Genomic DNA, 20,113 nt, shown 5'->3' with positions numbered 1-20,113 from the left:
CAGCTGCTTCAACATCAACACGACCAGAGTCTGTACTTAATACAAACACCGACCGCAGGCAGGAAGTCTGAAGCTTTAAAATGCTTTTAGGTTTTTGTTAAGGCTGGCTGACTAAGGAGACGATTACTGTAGCAGAGATGTCTTTGTTTTTTTTTAAGGTGGAGTTTCTCTAGCGGACAGCGATCTGAGGACAGGTGGAGAGTCTGGATTCAGGTTCTTTAGACATGCGATTTGAGGGCGTTGGGTTGTTCACAAACGCCTGGACGAAAACACGTCCACACAGCTACAGGCAACGTGGAGACACACACCTACGGCAGCTGTGGGGGGGGAAGAAGCTTCAGAATCATGTCATATCTGCGACCGACACCATGAGGATGAAGCAGAAACGTGTGGAGGGCTTCAATAAATGTGCAAACTAAATTTGGGACTTCTGAATTCCTTCTTTTCCAAGTAGGGATCTGAATTCAAAGCTTTATCAGACCCTGATCTGGATTAACGTACAGCGCTGTGACGTCACTACTGTGAAACGAGGCCTAATGGTTTTAATGCTGCGTTCAATTCAACTCAGAGGTTGGAAATTTCCAAGCCATTGAGTCAGAGCACAAGTCAGACATCCGAGGCCGTCTATAGAAGCTCTACGTGTCTTGAACGCAGCATTCATACAGTTAATTGTACAGAAATGCTGGTAATCCTGTCTGAAAGTGACCGTTCATGTTAAAATACAGAAATCAAACGCCGTTTTCTCCTCGCCTGGCGGCTCAAAGTGATTAAACTTTACCTTCAAAAGAAAATATCCCCATCCCTCTATTTCTGACAGCAGCCCAGAGTTTTAAAGATCAGCCCACAAGAGTCACCCCCGTCCCAAAACCACATCCAGTCCGTTAGAACTCATCTCCGTGTCTGGCAGAAGCTACAGAGACAAACAGATATTGATTGTTGTTGGAAAGCACAGTGGTGGCTGGTCTCCAGCAGGCACCCCCCCCCCCCCCCTCCCCGGACGACCCTCCTCCTTATCTTCACCTTGCCTCTCAACAGCGGCCATCTTATCTCTAAAGACAGCCACACAGCCTCCGTTCAGACATTTACCTAAACTAGACTAGAAGCAGCTGGAGATTCAGGTCTGTTCGAGAGCAGAGGAGCCACCACTGGAGGCCGGCTGCCAGCTGGAGGTCACCGGGACGAGCTCCTCTCCTTGCTGACGCAGTCGTCCTGGCCGCTGGTGTCCCCGTTGGCCGTCATTCCGCAGGTCCGCCTCTTCTTCCTGCGGTGGGACATGGCGTCGCCCTCGGAGCCCGACTCCGCCTGCAGGGGACACGGAGAACAGACTCAGTCCGATGCACCGTCACCACATGATGTGTGTGTGTGTGTGTGTGTGTGTGTGTGTGTGTGTTTTAGCGCATACATCAGAGTCGGAGTCTGACGAGCTGGAAGATGATGATGACGAAGAGTCACTGGAGCTGTCCGAGGCGATGCCAGTGGACTCCTGCAGGTCTACTTTGTCTGCCAGCGCCGCCAGGTCCGGCCGCTCCTGCTTCAAAATACTGAAACAGCAAAAAATTCAGAAACACATTTCAACACAAGAAACGTAAACTAATCAAACTGAAGGAGGGTGTGGAGGTCGCTTCTCACCGATACCACTTCCTGGACAGTTTGGGTCGCCCTCGGACAGTTTTGTGCCACACGATGGGGAAGTTGGTCGTGCTGGCAAAGTTTTGAGTGACGGCGATCGTCGTGTCCAGGTTGAGAACGACGTGCCACCATCCGCCTGCAGACACACAGCTGGTCAACATTAACATCGACAAACGCAACCGACGCTGCTGCTGGCCGATCAGAAAATAATTTCTGAATCAGATTAAGAGGAGCAGGGCGGCGTAAAAACTTTGATAGTCTGTTCAGTAGGAAATCTGATCTGACCACTTGTCTCTGGCCCAATTAAACCCATTCTCTGGGGAAAACATCAGGAGACGTGATGAGTTTCCAGGAGGGACGGACACATGGAGGTAGCAAGAACAAGATGTTCAAACAAGTCTTTGAAGAGATGAATGAAGCGGGAGTCAACTATGAAAATGTGGAAACATCTTGGTCGCCTTCTACTGAACGAATTCAATCTTCTTCACCTTCCTCCTGCTGCTGCTGCTTCTTCTTCTATTTCCAGCAGATTTGATGCTCCACAGCAGTGAGAACCACTTTGTACATAAAGCTCTATTGTGATTAAATATTTTGGGGAATGTAAACACATAAACCCTATCAGATCATTTTATTTAATGTCCATGGAATCAGTTAAGTTGGAATCTCAATAATTAACTGACATTGAGGACTGTCGCAAGCAATAACAGGCCGCGAGTCTCTCTTGTGAAGTTGTCAGGTTGTCGTTTGCAGTCAAGCAGGTGAGGTGGAAATCCTGGAGCTGTGCCAAAGGAGCAGCTGAGAGTTTAATCCATCCTCGTCACCATCGGCTGCGTTGGCATTAGGTTAATCTGGGCCACTTCCTGTTTCGCTACACACAGTGCTGTGGAAACTGTCGGGTCACTGCTGGGTCACTGAGCATTGTCACAGATGAAAGGGAAGCAGTTTGGTTCAGTCTGTTCTCTCAGGATGTTGTCTGAGTTTGCAGCAAGTATCAATAGATGTCCAGTATTAATGGTCTATAACTGGAGCTACAACGACCTGATTGTTTGCAGGATCAATTTGTTGAGTAACTAGAACATAAACACCTGTGCTGTAAAGAGAGGATCATATTATCCAAAAACAAACAACAGATGAAGTTTAAGTGAATGAAAATGATGCTTCTGCACTGACCAGGCACAAAAACGGTCTCTCCGGGTCTCTGCAGGATCTCCAGCGGTCTGAACTCTGGAGGCCAGTTCGGCTGCTGAGTCCGGGGATAAACCACGTTGAACCAGGTGATGGCCTCGTCCTGCTGGTTGCCTCCGTCCTCTCTGGTCACTTTGATGAGCTCTCGCGGTGTGTTGGTGGGAAACAAACACCACCTCTTGTGTCCCTGGACCAGGGCGTTCCAGGCGCTGGTGCCCAGCGGGTCGATGTGGATGCCGGTGCCGGAGCGGGCCGGACCCATCACGAACCATCTGAGGGGGAGAGGAAGTGAAGTTCGTACGTGATTTCTAAAATATTTTCTTAAAAATGAATGAAATCAGTATAAGCTTATATTCTGAATTTAAAAAGCAAATTAAAATTAAAGAAAAAATGAGGTTTCTGACTCATTTTCCCTTCAAATAAAGAGCTGTGGTCTTCAACAGTACAGAAGAGGACAGGTGGTTCACAAACACACTGGTAACTCCGCCTCATTCAAAAGGAAGCGTCTCCACCTGCTGGCAAACACAGGTACTACACCACTGACTGTTCACTTTTCATAACTGTGATTATTGACAAAAAAATAATCCATTAACAATTAATATACCTAATATACCTTGATTAACAATTAACACAAAGTGTGAGCTTCAGCCTCACTGGTCACATAACGTCTTTTTTGTTTTATTCAACAGAAAAGCTGAAAAGTCAAAGATGCAGTGAAGACTTCAGCTTCCTTTGTCTCCTGTGTTTTTCTGATGCTTCAGTTTGAAGCTGTCACCTTGGGAAGCTGTTCCCCTTTTTGCCCAAATGATAAATGACTGAGAAAACTAAAATGAGGAAGTCCACACCTGTAAGGCGGCCTGCGTTTCTCCCCAGCAAACTGGAACAGGTCGTCCCTGAAGAACACCGGCACCTGGTAGTCCTCCAGCAGCTTCCGCCGTTTAGCGTGTTCGCCGTAGCTGCTGTCGAAGATGTAGAGCGGGCTGTCGTCTCTGGTGGACTCCAGGTACTCCACGTAGTACTTCATCTTCATCTTCACGGAGTAGCCGTCGTTGTCCTCCCCGCACTTGAACTTCTGGTTGCGGTACTTGCGTTTGAGACGCTCCAGACTCCATTTCTCCCGGGCGGGCCAGGCCTCCTGGCAGTTGAGGAGGACGACGGGCTTGTAGGGCCGCTCGAAGCGCTGGATGAACTCGTCGGGACTGAGGTGGAGGGTGTCCACGCGCTCAACGTTGTCCTGCAGCACAATACAAAATACTGTGTAAACAGTGTTATGCTCTGAAGCCTTTCCCTGTGTACATCTAAGCGACAGGAAGTTGCGGTTTCTTTGTATTTTTGCAGTGTTAAAAAAACAAACTAAGCTAAAATAGCAACACAAACTGGAGTGTGTGTCGGTGAACACACGTCCAGGTTTTAGAGCTGGTTAAACAGCTTATTTATAACCTGGTTCATCACAACAGACTGTGGCAGAACTGGTTGGAGCTGTGTAAACTGCGGCAGTAAGTGTTGACGAGCCTCAAGGAATTATATGAAGGACAAACACGAGCGCTCTGCTGCTGCTGACTCTACCCATCAGACCCACATCTGTCTACTTCTAAGATTTTTATATTTATATGTTTTCATTGTACAGGGAAACTTGTTTCTACACTGTCCACCTGACAATAAACTCTTTGAACATCTGTAGCGCATTTAAGAAGCAGCTACGATCAGACACGTTCAGGGGTTTGAATATATGATCTTTCAGGGTTAAAACATGTCATATTTAAAGGAAGTGACTTGCAACTTCACAGACAACCAAAAAGAAGCAACTTTTGAACTCAACCAGGTGAATAAACACTAGTACCAAGATATATAGGCTCCATGCTGAAGTGACTACATAAACCCACATTAACTATAAATACATTTGATACTCTCTTGAGCACATCTATTAGATAATAAGTACATGAATAAATGTTAACTGTCCCCATACATCAATACTAACACAATATCATAATAAAATGTAATACAGTATAGTGAATACTTTCACTTTTAGTACCTTAAATACGTTTTGAGTATTTGTATTTATAATTGAGCAAAATGTTTGAGCACTTCTTTCAGTCCTGTCTTTATATACTCATGTTTGTTGTACAAAAGTAAATAAATATGTGCGATTAAAAAGCTGGTCTGAATTTAAAGTCTTGTCCCAGGAATGTGCTCTGACACCGACTCCTTCATTGTCTACGTGACGAGCTGCACTCCTGCGCCCAGCGGCGGCGGCTAGCCACAGTTAGCTTAGCCTCCACTGCTACATTGACAGTTACCTTCACGGTGCGGTGTGACAGGTCGAAAGTCTCATGATAGCCGTGTTTTATCCAGTCTAACGAATCCTTCAGCTCGGGCCTGGCGCTCTTTTTCGCCTCTTTAATCCTCTTCTTACTCTTATGGTTCATTCCTTCTCCTGGCTTTTAAAGAGAAGACGTGCGCTACTGCTGCTCAGCTAGCTATGGAGCTAACCCGGGGCTGCTACAGAAACACATTCACTAGCCTGCACTGATACCCGGCTAGCTGCGCCGTACTTTCACTCTCGCCTTAATTATTTGACAACAAAGCCCCACGTCGGTTAATATGTTAAAAGAAAACACGAAATGTCGTGGCAGCACTTTTAAAACCTGCCTGATCTACACAGTTTGATAGACACCTAGCAGAATGGCTTAAGCAGCTAGCTAGCAGTGGGCGACACAATGCTTTTGCAACTGATTGACATAACTTGTGCCCGCCCCTAATTTGAGCTAGAACGCTCATTGGCTGCCGGCTCCACAAAGCGAAAGCGCTGATTGGTTGGATACTAGAACGAGCCTTCCCGCCCGTAGATTTAATTGGCTCTTCAAGAGTCTTTCTTGCGATCTTGTGTTTTGGTCAACACGGAAGTAGATCCCATCGTGGCTGCTGGTGATAAAATAACCACATGGATTTCAGTTAGATTTATTGATTTAAGCCCAAAGCCAAACAGTAATATTAGCACCAGGTGATGTAACTGCGTAATTTAAGACTAAGTTAGCTCGCACAATGGACCACAGTGAAGCAGAGACTGCTAGCATAGCGTACAAAGTTTTCACGTTTGAAGACAACAAGAAAAACATACAGGAGTCACTTTGTGTTTCCATACCGGAGGTCTGTTTAAAGTCATAAATACATTATAATGGATGTATATAATACAGCTGAGGTTTATATAAAACTGTTTTATGTTGCTGTGTTGTGCTGTCACAGGATCAGGGTGCTAACCTACATGAAAACACTTGAGTTTAAGTTAATTATGCGTATAACAATGATATGTACATGTTGATTTACACAGGATCTTAAGTAGCTGCAATTCTTTATTATATTTTAAATTTTTTCAGGTTCTGGATCCTCAGTATGGCATGTATGTGTGGCCTTGTGCGGTGGTGCTGGCCCAGTACCTGTGGACACACAGAGAGGAGCTGAGAGGCAGGACGGTGCTGGAGGTGAGCTGGAGCATATTCCATTTATTGCATTCTGCAAAAACCTGTTTACACACGAAGCTCTCAGGAGAAATATTACTGAAATATGAGTGATCTAACCCGTCCACATTGACTTGAAAATGCGCGTGCACCCCGTTTGTCTTCAGCTCGGTGCAGGTGTGAGTCTGCCAGGTGTGGTGGCGGCGAGGTGCGGTGCTCGGGTGATCCTGTCAGACAGCTCAAACAAGCCGCTGTGTCTGGAGAACTGCAGACGCAGCTGTGAAGCCAACGGCCTCCGAGACGTTCTCGTGTTGGGTCTCAGCTGGGGGGAGATCTCACCGGACCTCGTCCTGCTTCCCGAGCTGGATGTCATCCTGGGCTCGGACGTTTTTTACGACCCCGAAGGTCGGTGTGTGTGCAGCAACACATTTTACATTCTGACACTATAAGACATAATTATCTTTTAAAGCGGGAATAAATCCTGTTAAGGCTTCAAAGCTTAAGCTTTAATACGTTTATTTTTCTTTTAATTTGGGGACACTGTTTAGGCATTGGAGTTGATTTCAGGTTTTCTACAAGTCTGAATTAGATGTATTAACTTGGATTGAAAGTCTTCGATGGATGGATTGTTTTTAATTTACAAGAAGAAGACTTCTTTCACTGAGTGACTTTGTTCAACAGCCTCTCTAATATAGGGTATGTTGGTAAGACTAAAGAGTTGTTACCCATTTCAGATTTTGAAGACGTCATTGTGACAGCTGCTTTTCTCCTGAGAAAAAACCCCAGAGCTCAGTTCTGGACGACATACCAAGTGAGAAGGTACAGCTGCTGTTTGTTTTTAAGAGAATCAGAATCAGAATCAGCTTTAATGGCCAAGTGTATGTACACATACAAGGAATATGACTCCGGCAACTTTGCTCTCTTGTACAGAAACAACTGAAATAAGAGAAAGTAAAATAAAATAAATCTCAATCTGTACACATAAAATACAGGATAAGAGCAGATATAATACACCAAACCAGGGTTTTGTACAGTGACTATATACAATAGTGAGTTATTGTTTGTTTATGTGAGTGGTCTCACACTCAGAGTTCATCAGAGCGAGGAGGTATTCAGAGCATTTACTCAACTAAAAGTACTAATATACATCACTGTCAAAGTACTGCATTTTACTTCAAGTACATTTACTTGAAGTAAAATAGATCTGTGGATGACTTTTGCCATTTTGAGTGATAAGTTTGTTAAAAGAAAATCAGAAACGTAGATAGTTTGCAAGGTTTGAGAAGCCGAGCCAATGAAATATTTCTGTTTTACTTGAATGTAAACCGATCAGCCACAACATTAAAACCAGTGGCAGGTGAAGTAACACTGACCATCTAGTGACAATATAAAACATGAAAATCAGCACAAGGTGTCGGCCTGGCCTCCAAATTCATAAACTGATCAAGTATCTGTGGGATGCACTGGAACAAGCCTGATCCACAGAGGCCCCGTTCACAAAAAGTTCACCCTTACAAACAGCTGCCGCAGTTTTAACAGCTTCTCCGTGTGTTTCAGCGCCGACTGGTCGATCGAAGCGCTGCTAAACAGATGGAGGCTGAACTGTGTCGACGTTCAGCTGGACCAGTTTGATGCCGATAAGTGTGAGCTGGCTGGTTCGACTCTGCCGGGCAGTCACAGCGTCCAGATGATGATTATCACCGTGAGGACGGAGGGCTGTCCAGGTAGCGCCACATTAACCTCTTCACAAGTTTAATATTAGGATTAGATCAAGTGTTATTTTCAGCGGACTCATAAAAACTGATCAATTTTGATGACCGATGACAAGATGGAGGACGAACAGAGGGTTACAGCTGACATTTGGACTCATCATTAAATTTCAGACTCAAATAGGAAGGAGTGAGTATCTTGTGAGCAGCAGAGGGCAGCCGAGCTTCATCCTGCACTCTACTGTCAATAGAGACACGTTGAACTCTCCCATAAGACGACAGGAAACCACCGGGTTCACTTTCACAATTTAGTCCTTCAACCAACCAGAGTGACTTTTTCCTGCTGAATGAATGAGTGAATATTTGTGTCACTGTGAAAGGGTGAGTCCTTTTGGGGTCAAGAAGGATATCATTAAAAACATGCAGGTTTGCCATTTCTGCACTGAAGTTAAGACTCAGTGATTCTCCACAAACATTATGAGATTTATTCATTTTATTATTAATCACTTATTGTCCTGAAGCAATAAGTGATTACGTGACATTAACAATGAAGGAAAACGGCTGAAACAAAATGAGCAAAATGCTAAATTCTGCTCTTTGAATCTCAGAAACTGATAATATTGCAGTGCAAAAAACAAGAATGACCCATAACAATGTCCCAGAGCCCCAACCAGCACCTACAAACAATGATAACGTGATTAATGAGTTCACAGGTAAATGAAAATGAGAACAGAAGGTCCTCACATTTTCAAACATCTTCCATCAGGTAACTAAGAAATAAACAAAACAATAGTAGTTTATAGTGATAATAAGTGTTAATAATATTGTTAATAAGGTTATAAAGAAATAATCTCGTGAATAATCCAGGAGAAATACAAATCAGGTAATGAAGGGATTATTACAAACAAGCAGATACATGTTACAGCCTGAAAACCCTAAAAGATAAGAGATGAGATACGTTTACAAGGGAGGCAGTGTGAAAGAATGTAAACCCTATGAGTATTGTTCATGAACATCATTTGGTCTAAAAAATACCAGAACCCAGACACACCAGACAGTAATGTAATAGAAGTCACTTCTCGCAATAAGAAAAGGTTTGAAACATTTATTTATAATTCGTTCCTCTCCTCCACCACCATCTTCTTCCACTGAACTGAACTAAACACTCATCCACTGTGTGAATGGCCTTTAATATTTTACACTTGGTCTGATCTCAGACTGAAGACGACCTTTTTTTTTTTATTTGCAGCATCGCTTGATTCGGTTTGTGACAATTATTGCTAAACATACTAGTATCATTGCCAGTATCCCGATCACAACAGCTCCCACCATAGCTCCTATCTTAGCCGTCAGCTCACCCACAGAAACAAAGTACCCCATCACACATCCAGCAGCTGCTCCAATTAAACCACTCATTTTCAGAGACTACCCAGCTTTTTGGTTCCTCTGTTTCTTTGATTTCTTTCTTTTGTTGCAGTTTCACTGCATTTTCAGCCTCTTCAAGCATCTAAACAGAGTAAAAGCTTCCTTTTGAGTTTGTCACCATGTCATTCATCTTGTCCAGCAGCTCAGGGACTTGAGTGTCATTCGTTCCTTTAATCCTGAAAACGTGGTATTTCCAGTGGCACTGAATGAGTAAGTCTCTGAGGCCTGTATTTTTATCCGAATTAATGAAGTCATCTATGGACGTTTTGTCCACATCCTTTTTATGGGTGAACAAAATTCAGAGAGTAGGCCATCACATTTTTGCCAAAAGTGCGCTGAAGAATCTCCAGTGTTTTTTCTTCCTCTTTTGTGAAGGTACTGTCATATCTCATCACAAGAAGGAACACATGAGGACCAGGTTCGGTCCGTTTGATGGACTTCTTGAGCTGATTCACCGTCTCTTCCTCAGACAGAGAAACGCTGCACAGACCTGGAGTATCAACAACAGTCACCTTTGTATCACCAATAGTCTCTGATTCCATTTGACACTTCTTTGTGTTGAGTTGTGTTGAATGGACATGTTTCACTCAGGATGATGTTTCCTGCAGAGGTCTTCCCAGTTCCCACCTTCCCAACCAGGACGATCCTCAGCTCTTTCTGGTGTGGATTCAACTCATCTGTTTGAAAGGTTTAGAATATGAGAAATGTCCCAGCTGTGATCTCCATGTCTTCATGTACATCTCCAGTCTTCAGCACTGACTACAGATTACTTTAAACACACAAATCTGCCTCAATGGAGCCTGTTTCAAGCTGCTGACCAACATGCATTCACTGATCTCAAATTACTAATCAGTTTGATGTTTGATAATTGATTTGGTCGATAAAATGTCAGTTAATGGCACAAATGCTCAGACCTCAGCATAACGTCTTCAGCAGCAGGCACCACTACAATAAGTCATAAATGATCAACGTTACAATTGACTTTCACCTCTGTCTCTTCCATCTCTTCATCTGTAATCCTGATTAACTACTTTCTAGGTTTATAATGACTTAATGTCACAATGAATCAAATGAGAAAAAGTCACCACCATTGAAATGTTCTCTAAAAATGCTACTTGGTGATAATCAGACTGTCCACTGCTATACTCAAAGCAACATAAATCACCAGATCTCAGTGTGCAAAACATGAAAACTGCATCATGATTTCTTTCAATATCTAATCAAATTCAGTCCAAATTGGTGTAGGTTTATGTCTCAAGAAATAATTATTGTCATAATTATTTCTTGATGATAGTTGAGGTATCCAAACACTACCTCTACTATTACTGTAGTACTACAAAGATATACTCACCAAGCTCTGATTCTGACATGTTTTGACGTCCAAGGCAGCAGCAGAACTGTGAGGTCTTGTTACTGTCCGTGTGTTCTTCTGACTATTTCCATCTCATCACTACATTATAACCTGCCAGTAGGTCCATCCCACATCACCCGATCAGTCAGAAGCCTGTCTCAAAGCAACAAATGAGGGTGAGCAGAAGTGCATTCAGCAGAGTACATTTCATGGTCAGCCAGATGCTCCAAAAAAAAAACAAAAAAAACCCTCAAATTGATATGATGTAAGTTGTGTGTTGAGGTGAGTGCCTGCTTCCTGATTCAAGCTTTCTGCTTGCTGAGCATAAGATCTCACTCACAGACGTAGCGGTGCCATGTGGCATCTGTCAAATAGCGGATCTCTACAGTCGACTACTGTGTATTTAAAATGACACTACGAAACGCTGTCAAATAAACCGCAAATGAACTCATTTATTCTACTGTTAATATAGATGTAATAGTACATCTATAGGTAGTAATGAAGTTAATACAAAAGTAATGTGGACACCATCAAGGTGAATTGGTTTAGTCCTGACTCTGGACTTTATTTACCATGATTGACTACCTCTGTGACTGAATATGCATTCAACAGTAAAGACACTGTTCCACTATTAGCCCAGAATCTGAGTAATCTACCTCCTGGAAAGAGCTCTCTCTCACCTTGAGAGCGCTGAGAGCACTGTGAGAATCATATTCTTTCATTTGTCCAGTGCTTTCAACACCATCCAGCCTGTCCTACTGAGGGACGAGCTGGTGCACTCAGGAGTGGATCACCACTTCGCATGCTGGATATTGGACTACCTGACCAATAGACCACAGTATGTGACATAAACACAGGGCTGTGTCTGATGTGGTCGTTTGCGATACATGAGCCCCTCAGGGAACTGTCCTGGGTCACTTCCTCTTCTCCCTCTACACTCCTGACTTCAGACACCTTTCAGCCAGCTGTTGCCGATGAAGAAGAAGAAGTACCAGAGTCCTGTATGTCTTATGCTGAAGGAGTTTATTTAGGCTCGATCGAGGACTAGGCTCGATTGAGGAGAACAGAAGCTTCGTCATCACAACATACGTGCATGAGTCCACCTCAGTTCTAAGGGACAAACAGTGAACTCAGATTCTTATACTAGCAAGCAAGGCCGAGGCAGCAAACGGGAGATGTGTTAGCATCCCATTGGCCATTGTACATAAACATGAAGATAAGCATTCACACCAGCTAGGTAATACAAATTGTCAGACAATGACGGAGGGCATTATCATCTAACTCTACAGCTATGCCTGTAATGCAAAGTATCCCCCAGAGAGTGAGATTGAAGACGCCAACAGAGGGACCTTGGTCTTGGTATGTTCCTCAGAGAGAAAACAGGGCAGATAACTGACCCCAGCAGTAGTCTAACATTAACTACACATAGGCAAGAGAAATTATTCTCTAACACTAACCTCTTATTGATCATAAGATCAATACACTATAATTTAGCACCTTAAGGGTGAGTTAATCTCAAGCCATCAGAATCAAAGACCATCACGCAATACAAGAACCCAATGAGATCAAATGTGAAACAAATAAATAATAAAACAAATAAATGCATCAACATTGATAAAGATGGTGTTGTAAAATAAAAACACAAACACAGAATCACGTGAGTCAAATAATATCATGATGTAATATTCACACCCCTCTTATGTAGCATGTCAGCTTATCTAACATGTGATCCATGAATCCCACCTTCCCGTCAACAAGGACCACTGGAGGCAAACCCTCAATGGGATAAAGAACTCCTGAAACACCTAAGTGTTAGAAAGGCTCACGGTGGAAATCAGCGGTCCTTGTTGACGGGAAGGTGGGATTCACGGATCACATGTTAGATAAGCTGACATGCTACATAAGAGGGGTGTGAATATTACATCATGATATTATTTGACTCACGTGATTCTGTGTTTAATTGTGTTTTTATTTTACAACACCATCTTTATCAATGTTGATGCATTTATTTGTTTCACATTTGATCTCATTGGGTTCTTGTATTGTGTGATGGTCTTTGATTCTGATGGCTTGACATTAACTCACCATTAAGGTGCTAAATTATAGTGTATTGATCATATGATCAATAAGAGGGGATTGTTAGAGAATAATTTCTCTTGCCTATGTGTAGTTAATGTTAGACTACTGTTGGGGTCAGTTATCTGCCCTATTTTCTCTCTGAGGAACATACCAAGACCAAGGTCCCTCTGTTGGCGTCTTCAATCTCACTCTCTGGGGGATACTTTGCATTACAGGCATAGCTGTAGAGTGAGATGATAATGCCCTCCGTCATTGTCTGACAATTTGTATTACCTAGCTGGTGTGAATGCTTATCTTCATGTTTATGTACAATGGCCAATGGGATGCCAACACATCTCCCGTTTGCTGCCTCGGCCTTGCTTGCTAGTATAAGAATCTGAGTTCACTGTTTCTCCCTTAGAATTGAGGTGGACTCATGCACTTATGTTGTGATGACGAAGCTTCTGTTCTCCTCGGGCCTAAATAAACTCCTTCAGGCATAAGACATACAGGACTCTGGTACTTCTTCTTCTTCATCGGCATCACCGCAAATTCCTCCCTAACATAGAGGACTCATCCAAGTTTTTGTAGTCTGGTGCCAGGAAAACTGCCTCCAGCTGAATGTGGGTAAAACCAAGGAGCTGGTGGTGGATTTCTTCAGGCACAAACACACACCACACACACCAGTGAACATCCAGCGTCATTTTGACTAATGCAAGCAGCGAGACATTGTCCATATACATATACAGTCTATGGTCTGACTATGCTGACTATAAAGAGCAGACTCTACCTGCTAAGGACACTTTAATTGTAGGACTCCTCTTGAGTTGACCTGCATTTAACTGTGACAGTAGGATAAGAAAGTTTGCAAGTTTTGAAAATCCTGGGCCGCCCTAAATACATGCATTAAAGTGTGCAGAATAAAACAACCACATAGTTAAACCTGAAACATTTGTAGAAATAACACAATCCTAGGATAATCACCATCGAGGATATTTAGATCTACGACAGGGTCAGGTAAAATGAACAGGTTCCTGCTGTGAGAAGTTTTATTCAGCAAATGTTTGGGCTTTCTCTGTGGTTGGTAAGTGACTGACTGCTCCGTGCACAAGACGGCACTTTGAAGGAAAGGTGCCACAGTCACAGATGGAGGCCGAGGCTGTGTCCACAGAGAGTATTTTCTAGTTGGTTTAGGTTTCTATTTGAAGTTGACAAAAAAAGCTGGTTGATGTTATTTATATGTTTTGTGTTTGAATTTTGTTGAGCAGCTCTTCTAAACTTTCAGCTGCAGTCATGTCAAGGTACTGATGCAGGAAACAACTGTAGGTACATCCTTCAGATTTATTGTATCCTTCAACAACGGCAGAATGATGGAGCCACGAGCACCTGAACAGAAACTGTTCAAATAATGATTTTATTAAGGATTATTTCCAGTGAGTTTATTCGCTGGCCAGCATCCTGTTTCCTGCATCAATGGACCTTAAAAGGCCTGTATAGAAAGCTGGTTTTAATGAGAGGTTAATCTGTTCCATCAGATACCTGAAGTTGCTGCTGTGGCTTCTTACAGTTAAAATGAGTTGGATTCTTCTTGGATCTTTGTAACAATCCAGCAGAGTGATTTTAGAGCTTTGTGATTAAGTATTATGGTACTTTATCACTATTTGTGGAGGACAGATAACACAACTGAGTGATGACACAACAGCAGGAAAACAAAGACAACACTGTTTGGTTTGAAACATCTTTTATTTGATGATGTGATTTTGTTGCACAAGCAGTTTTTCATTTAAAATGAGCACGAATATTGTGCTGTTACCAAAGTAATGAAGCAAACTAAAGACACCCAATAAACATTATGTGTTAACATTAGTACCATAAACTGTTGGATTGGTGGACTGGAGTGGTAGATTAAAAACAGAGCAGTAGTGCAGCGAAAAAGTATAAATGGAAACCTGCGTAGAAGTATACCGTAGTACTAAAACTACTGTTACGTCCAAGCTGTATCAAATCTTACTCAGCTAGGACAAACTTTGAATCACCTTGTTCAACAATATTGCAAACTCTCCAATACCTTTATTTAACACATCAGAAAAGGCCTTGTCTGAGAGACCAGAAATCATGTATTTAGTGATTTCTTCGACAGTTTTTCCTGAATTGCCCAATTTCTCAGCCTTTTCACACAGTTTATTGGTGTAATGTCCCTGTTTCTCAGCCATCTCCTTGATCTTCTTCATTAGCTCGGACACGTTGGGCTCCTCTGTGTTGACAGTAACGCATCCACTGAAATATTCCTTGAAGCCCTCCTGCATGTCATCATGATCCTTATCAGATATGACTTCATCACTGATGACAACGCCCAAGAAGAAAGCCTTTGAATTTTCAAAAATCTTCTCAAGCTTTTTCACAGCTTTTATTTCCACGTTTGTAATAGCCTCTAGCTTCCTCACATACAGGAACACATGAGGACCAGGAGCAGCATATAGGATGCATTTCATGAGCTCCTCTCTTAACTTTTTATCAGTTAGGTCGGTACGGAGCAGACCAGGAGTATCGATGAAAGCCACTGGCTTCTTCTCAAACACTCCCTTGATCACCTTGCACTCTGAACCATCGTTCTCTTCTGTACTCTCTTTCCCCAGGATGGTGTTGATGAGTACATTCGTCTCATCTCCGGCCTTTCCCAGGACCACAATCCTCAGCTCATCTGCAGGAGAAGTTCACAGAGACATGGTTAATGTTAAGTGTCTCAGCACTGTCTCTTGATCATTTCAAACCAAAGTTCTGTTTTAATCTCTCAACAGATGTGAGCAGAGATTTTGCTGCATAGTTGCTGTATGTAAATACTGGTCAACGGAAAATATTCGACCACCACTGACTGTGGGTTTAATCAGCGTTATTGTCTAAAACCCCTCCAAAGAACCCCCAGCTCACTGACTCCTGCTCGTCCTGATAAATCCTCCAATTCTCTCTAGATATACTGAGTCCTTAATCTTTTTAATGAATCATTGATATATTTTTTTTTAGTTTTTTGTTTTTTTCTGGAAACTGATGCTCTATTAATATGATGTGAAGACTAAGAACTCTTGTGTACTGACTCTGTGTCTTGTCTCCTACAAACTACAATTTAATTTGGAGGAACAGTTGATCAACAGCATTGTCATTTGATGTGTACTAAACATTCCTACATTCGTGGTCGTAGAATTGACTGCAGATTCAAATTCTAGTTTTTGTCGTACTTCACTGATCTAAACACACTTATTCATGCAAATCTTTCTTTACAGTGATGATGCTGCTGTCTTTGTGTTTTAAAGATTTAAAATTCATAATCAGTTCAGATATGTAGATGTAGACGGATGTATAATGGCACTGGAAGGTCATATTAAGAGGACTGATTTAAAAAACACTCTGATTACGCTGCAGCATGCATGTGTCCCGAGTTAAACACAAAATAAATTACTTAATCCAAAGTAGATCCACACATTTGAAACCATTTTGATTTTCTGAGTAAAATGGGCAAAAATAATTCATATAAACATCAGGAGTTCAGTAGAATCAGTCTAGTCCTGTCACATCTTTATTATCTTCTACTTTACAGTAATGAACAGCAGTTGATTAAATAAATGACATTCATCAAAATAATCATTCAGTCATCAATACAGTGCAGCAGTTACATGGTAGAACCTTGCATTGGTCTGTATTAGAGTTAGGAATGACCTGCACTGAATACTGATTGCACATATAACATTGAGATTTAAATGTGATTTAATTCCTTTAATTAGCTTTAATAAGATTAATGCATTTAATCCCAGTTTGCATTCCAAACAAAGCGGAACTTTTGTCAGTGCACGATTTCCTGGTACACCGATTACACTGATGGACACGTCGGAGCTTGGCTAACCAACGGCTACCAAAATGGAGGAATCGGATGAAAGTACGTCCTGGCAATTGCTAGGAATGATGGAAAGCAAATTTTATTTAAAAACACTACCTGATGGAAGCCTTGATTGGTTTTGTGCAAAAAAAAAAAAAAAGAAAGAAAGAAAAAAAATGCAGTGCCATCTAAATGCAAAGCATGTTGCAGTGAGCACAGAAACCACCTGACTCCGAGTTCGGACAAGACGTTTGGCAGCACAAACTGTTTTGTTTGTTTGTTTGTTTGTTTGTTTATTAGTATTATTATTCATGTCTGTGTCTATTATTTGTTTCAGTCGTCCATTAAAATCCATTTAAATAAAAAAAATGTTGCTTTTTTGGGGCAAATATTGTTATGCAATTAAAATGTGATTAATGAAGATCAATTAATTACACAGCTTCTAATTAATTAGATACATTTTTTTAATCGAGTCCCACCCCTATTAATAATAAGTAATCAAATTCAACTAAATCAGCAAAATGTATAAATATAACACATTATGTGATAAATAGAAAGATGCTGAAAGATATAACATAAGACATAAGAAATAAGAAGTGTGCAAACTCTAAAATTAGAAAGAATAAACTCAAGTAGTTGAGTCAGGTGACTGATCAGTCAGTAATATGTATAATGTTAGGTAAAATGTGAAAATTGAAAGAATTCTTTGCTTTTTCTTTCTTTTAAGCAGCACAAATATTAATGAGACATTAAACATTAGTAGTCAGATGGAAACAAGTTGTTGCTCTGATGGTTTATTTACAAGATTACTGAAATATAAATTATACTCACCACTATTTGCATTCTTGCTCTCCATCGTTGCGTCTTGTAAAAGTAGTTGGTCTTTGAGGTCTCGATCGGTGTTGGTGTCTTTTAGTGGAAGAGCTTATCATGTCACCTTTATAAGACAATGTCACTGTGGTTTCCTCCCCTTTGAACACGTCACCTAACCAGTTTGAGAAAGAGCCAGATTCTCACAGAGTGCTGCTGCAAGTAGAAACTCAGTGGCCCAAACTACTTGCAAATATTCAAACTGTGCCAAAACGTCTCCAACCTCCGGAGGCCTGGACCGAACTAGATTTCTGAAGGTTGCTGCGATATGAGGCATCAAGGCTGGAGCAACCGATTATTTCAGTAAGTTGGAGTTGTAGCCCTCACAGATCAGACATGTTCCATCACCAGTGGCTGGTTTACGGTCTATTGGTCTTTGGACCACTTTCGACAGCTACTCACCATTTAAGCCATTTCAGCTGTATAACTGGAGTTAAACACTAATATTGTGTAGGTCTCCCTTTTGCTTCCAAACCAGTTGTGACTCATCAGAGAATGGACATGGGCGTTCTGAGGGTGTCCTGTGTTTTGTTGGTAACAATGAATCTGCTGAATTTTGTCATGAAGCTCTCCTGTATTGGTTGTGTTAGCCATTAAGGGAGATCCTGCAACTCAGCCTCAACAAAGTTTTGCTTGCCCGACCAGTTGAGGAGCCTCATTTGGAGATGGTGTCTTAATCAGTGGGGGAGATGGTCTTGGACCATTTTACTAGGCGACTGTTGGGACAGTTTGCAGTGTGTAGGACTTGGCTGCAGACTGTAACCAACTGAATACACTTCAGAAAGCTCCTGGAAGGGGTTAGATCAGGGGTGCCCACACTTTTTTGGCTTGCGAGCTACTTTTGCAATGTCCAAGTTAAAGTGATCTATACATATATAAATGTGTGTGTGTGTGTGACTCAGCTTTACTCCTTTAAACTACCGGTCTGAGTCGACCTGCTCTGCGCTATGTCAGCCACCTGAACCACCGATCTGCACTGGTCAGTATCTATCTAAAGTGGTCCAAAGAAGGAACAGCGGCGAACCAGCAACAGACTCATTGATACACAATTAATCTGCTGAAGTTTGTCATGAAGTTCTCCTCTCCTCTTCTCGGCCTCAACTGAGTTTTGATTGCCCGACCAGTTGAAGAGCTTCATTTGGAGATGGCATCTTAATCAGTGGGGGAGATGGTCTTGGACCATTTTACAAGGTGACTGTTAGGAGGTCCAATGTGTAGGACTTGGCAGCAGACTGTAACCAACTGAATACACTTCAGAAAGCTCCTAGAAGGGGTTAGATGATAGCAAATAATGACTTTTGTGTCTTATGTTAATACCATTCATTCATTCATTCATCTTCTATACCCATTTAGTCCTGTTAAGGGTCACGGGGGTCTGCTGGAGCCTATCCCAGCCGTCATCGGGCGAGAGGCAGGGGTACACCCTGGACAGGTCGCCAGTCCATCGCAGGGCCACACACAGAGACAGACAACCATTCACACTCACACTCACTCCTACGGACAATTTAGAATCACCAATTAACCTAATGAGCATGTTTTTTTGGATGGTGGGAGGAAGCCGGAGTACCTGGAGAGAACCCACGCAGACACAGGGAGAACATGCAAACTCCACACAGAAAGGCCTCGCCACTTTGCCGCCCTTATGTTAATACCAATTTTTGTATTTATTAAAAAAAAAAGAGCTGAAATTCAGTTCTCAATTATACACCAGCAGCAAACCAAATATACCATCCTCTTCTGCGTGCCGTCATCCTTTTACTGAAGCTTTCAGCCTGCGACAAAAGGTGGTCCAACAACCTTTTTTTGGTGGCGACTTTTTTTTTGGCCAGGCAGTGTATATATTTATGAAATTCGGCATGGCTGTGGATGTGTGCCGTTGAACTGAGGGCATGTTGCATATAAAGTAAAAAAAAATATATATATATGAACATTCTTGCTGTTTGTTTTGGATGTGCAAAACACTAACATCTTAAATGTTTGTTCATTGGCACACAATTCATGAGGGGGAGCAACATGAGGGGGAGTAGCTCCTAACACATACCTGGACCTGTTGTAACAGGCTTCAATTATAACAGCTTACTAGTGATCATGGCACACTTTAAGCATTGCACAATTTTTACATGTCTCAGCAAGCCTTCTTCCTGATTGTAATCACCTTGCCTTTTTCCAGGGAAGCTCATTGAAAATGTCAAAATGAAACAAAGTTAGAAGGACAGGCGCCACATTAAAAGAATATCTAATACAGTGGAATTCAATTTCAACGATGCAGCAACAATGATCCTCTCACACATTGAATATTGTATTACATGTTAGGCGGCACAGTAGGGAGGTGGTTAGCACTGATGCCTCACAGCAAGAAGGTCACCGGTTCGAATCTCCCTGTGTCTGCGTGGGTTCTCTCCGGGTACTCCGGCTTCAACCCACCATCCAAAGACATGCTGGTTAGGTTAATTGGTGATAAATTGGCCGTAGGTGTGCGTGTGGGTGTGAATGGTTGTCTGTCTCTGTGTTAGCCCTGCGATGGACTGGCGACCTGTCCAGGGTGTACCCCTGCCTCTCGCCC

At 42.3% G+C, this 20,113-nt stretch overlaps 3 protein-coding genes across 4 annotated transcripts; 1 reads left to right on the top strand and 2 right to left on the bottom strand.

The window, feature by feature from the left end:
• Positions 1-1,006: 1,006 nt before the first annotated feature.
• On the bottom strand, positions 1,007-5,507 carry jmjd6 (jumonji domain containing 6, arginine demethylase and lysine hydroxylase). The gene is made up of 6 exons (XM_084571290.1): positions 5,112-5,507; positions 3,660-4,048; positions 2,800-3,086; positions 1,630-1,765; positions 1,403-1,541; positions 1,007-1,302 (listed from the first exon to the last, which is right to left on the bottom strand). The coding sequence occupies exons 1-6, from the start codon at positions 5,238-5,240 to the stop codon at positions 1,171-1,173; spliced, it is 1,212 nt and encodes a 403-aa protein (XP_084427416.1). The 5' UTR covers positions 5,241-5,507; the 3' UTR covers positions 1,007-1,170.
• A 125-nt stretch (positions 5,508-5,632) lies between these two features.
• mettl23 (methyltransferase 23, arginine) lies at positions 5,633-9,306 on the top strand. 2 transcript variants are annotated; one of them, XM_084570113.1, is made up of 6 exons: positions 5,633-5,961; positions 6,189-6,293; positions 6,437-6,674; positions 7,004-7,088; positions 7,827-7,993; positions 8,153-9,306. In XM_084570113.1, exons 1-6 carry the CDS (start codon positions 5,857-5,859, stop codon positions 8,170-8,172), a joined length of 720 nt encoding a protein of 239 aa, XP_084426239.1. In that variant the 5' UTR covers positions 5,633-5,856; the 3' UTR covers positions 8,173-9,306. The 2 variants fall into 2 exon arrangements, with proteins under 2 accessions (XP_084426239.1, XP_084426238.1); XM_084570112.1 differs by having other exon boundaries at positions 7,827-9,302.
• Positions 9,307-13,834: 4,528 nt separating this feature from the next.
• LOC311506818 (GTPase IMAP family member 4-like) lies at positions 13,835-17,605 on the bottom strand. The gene is made up of 2 exons (XM_084570912.1): positions 17,512-17,605; positions 13,835-15,513 (listed from the first exon to the last, which is right to left on the bottom strand). The coding sequence occupies exons 1-2, from the start codon at positions 17,534-17,536 to the stop codon at positions 14,828-14,830; spliced, it is 711 nt and encodes a 236-aa protein (XP_084427038.1). The 5' UTR covers positions 17,537-17,605; the 3' UTR covers positions 13,835-14,827.
• Positions 17,606-20,113: the final 2,508 nt, after the last annotated feature.

This window comes from Chelon labrosus, assembly GCF_963514085.1.
Source record: "Chelon labrosus genome assembly, chromosome: 21".
Lineage (NCBI taxonomy): Eukaryota > Metazoa > Chordata > Actinopteri > Mugiliformes > Mugilidae > Chelon > Chelon labrosus.
This window is presented reverse-complemented; position numbering and strand designations above follow the sequence as displayed.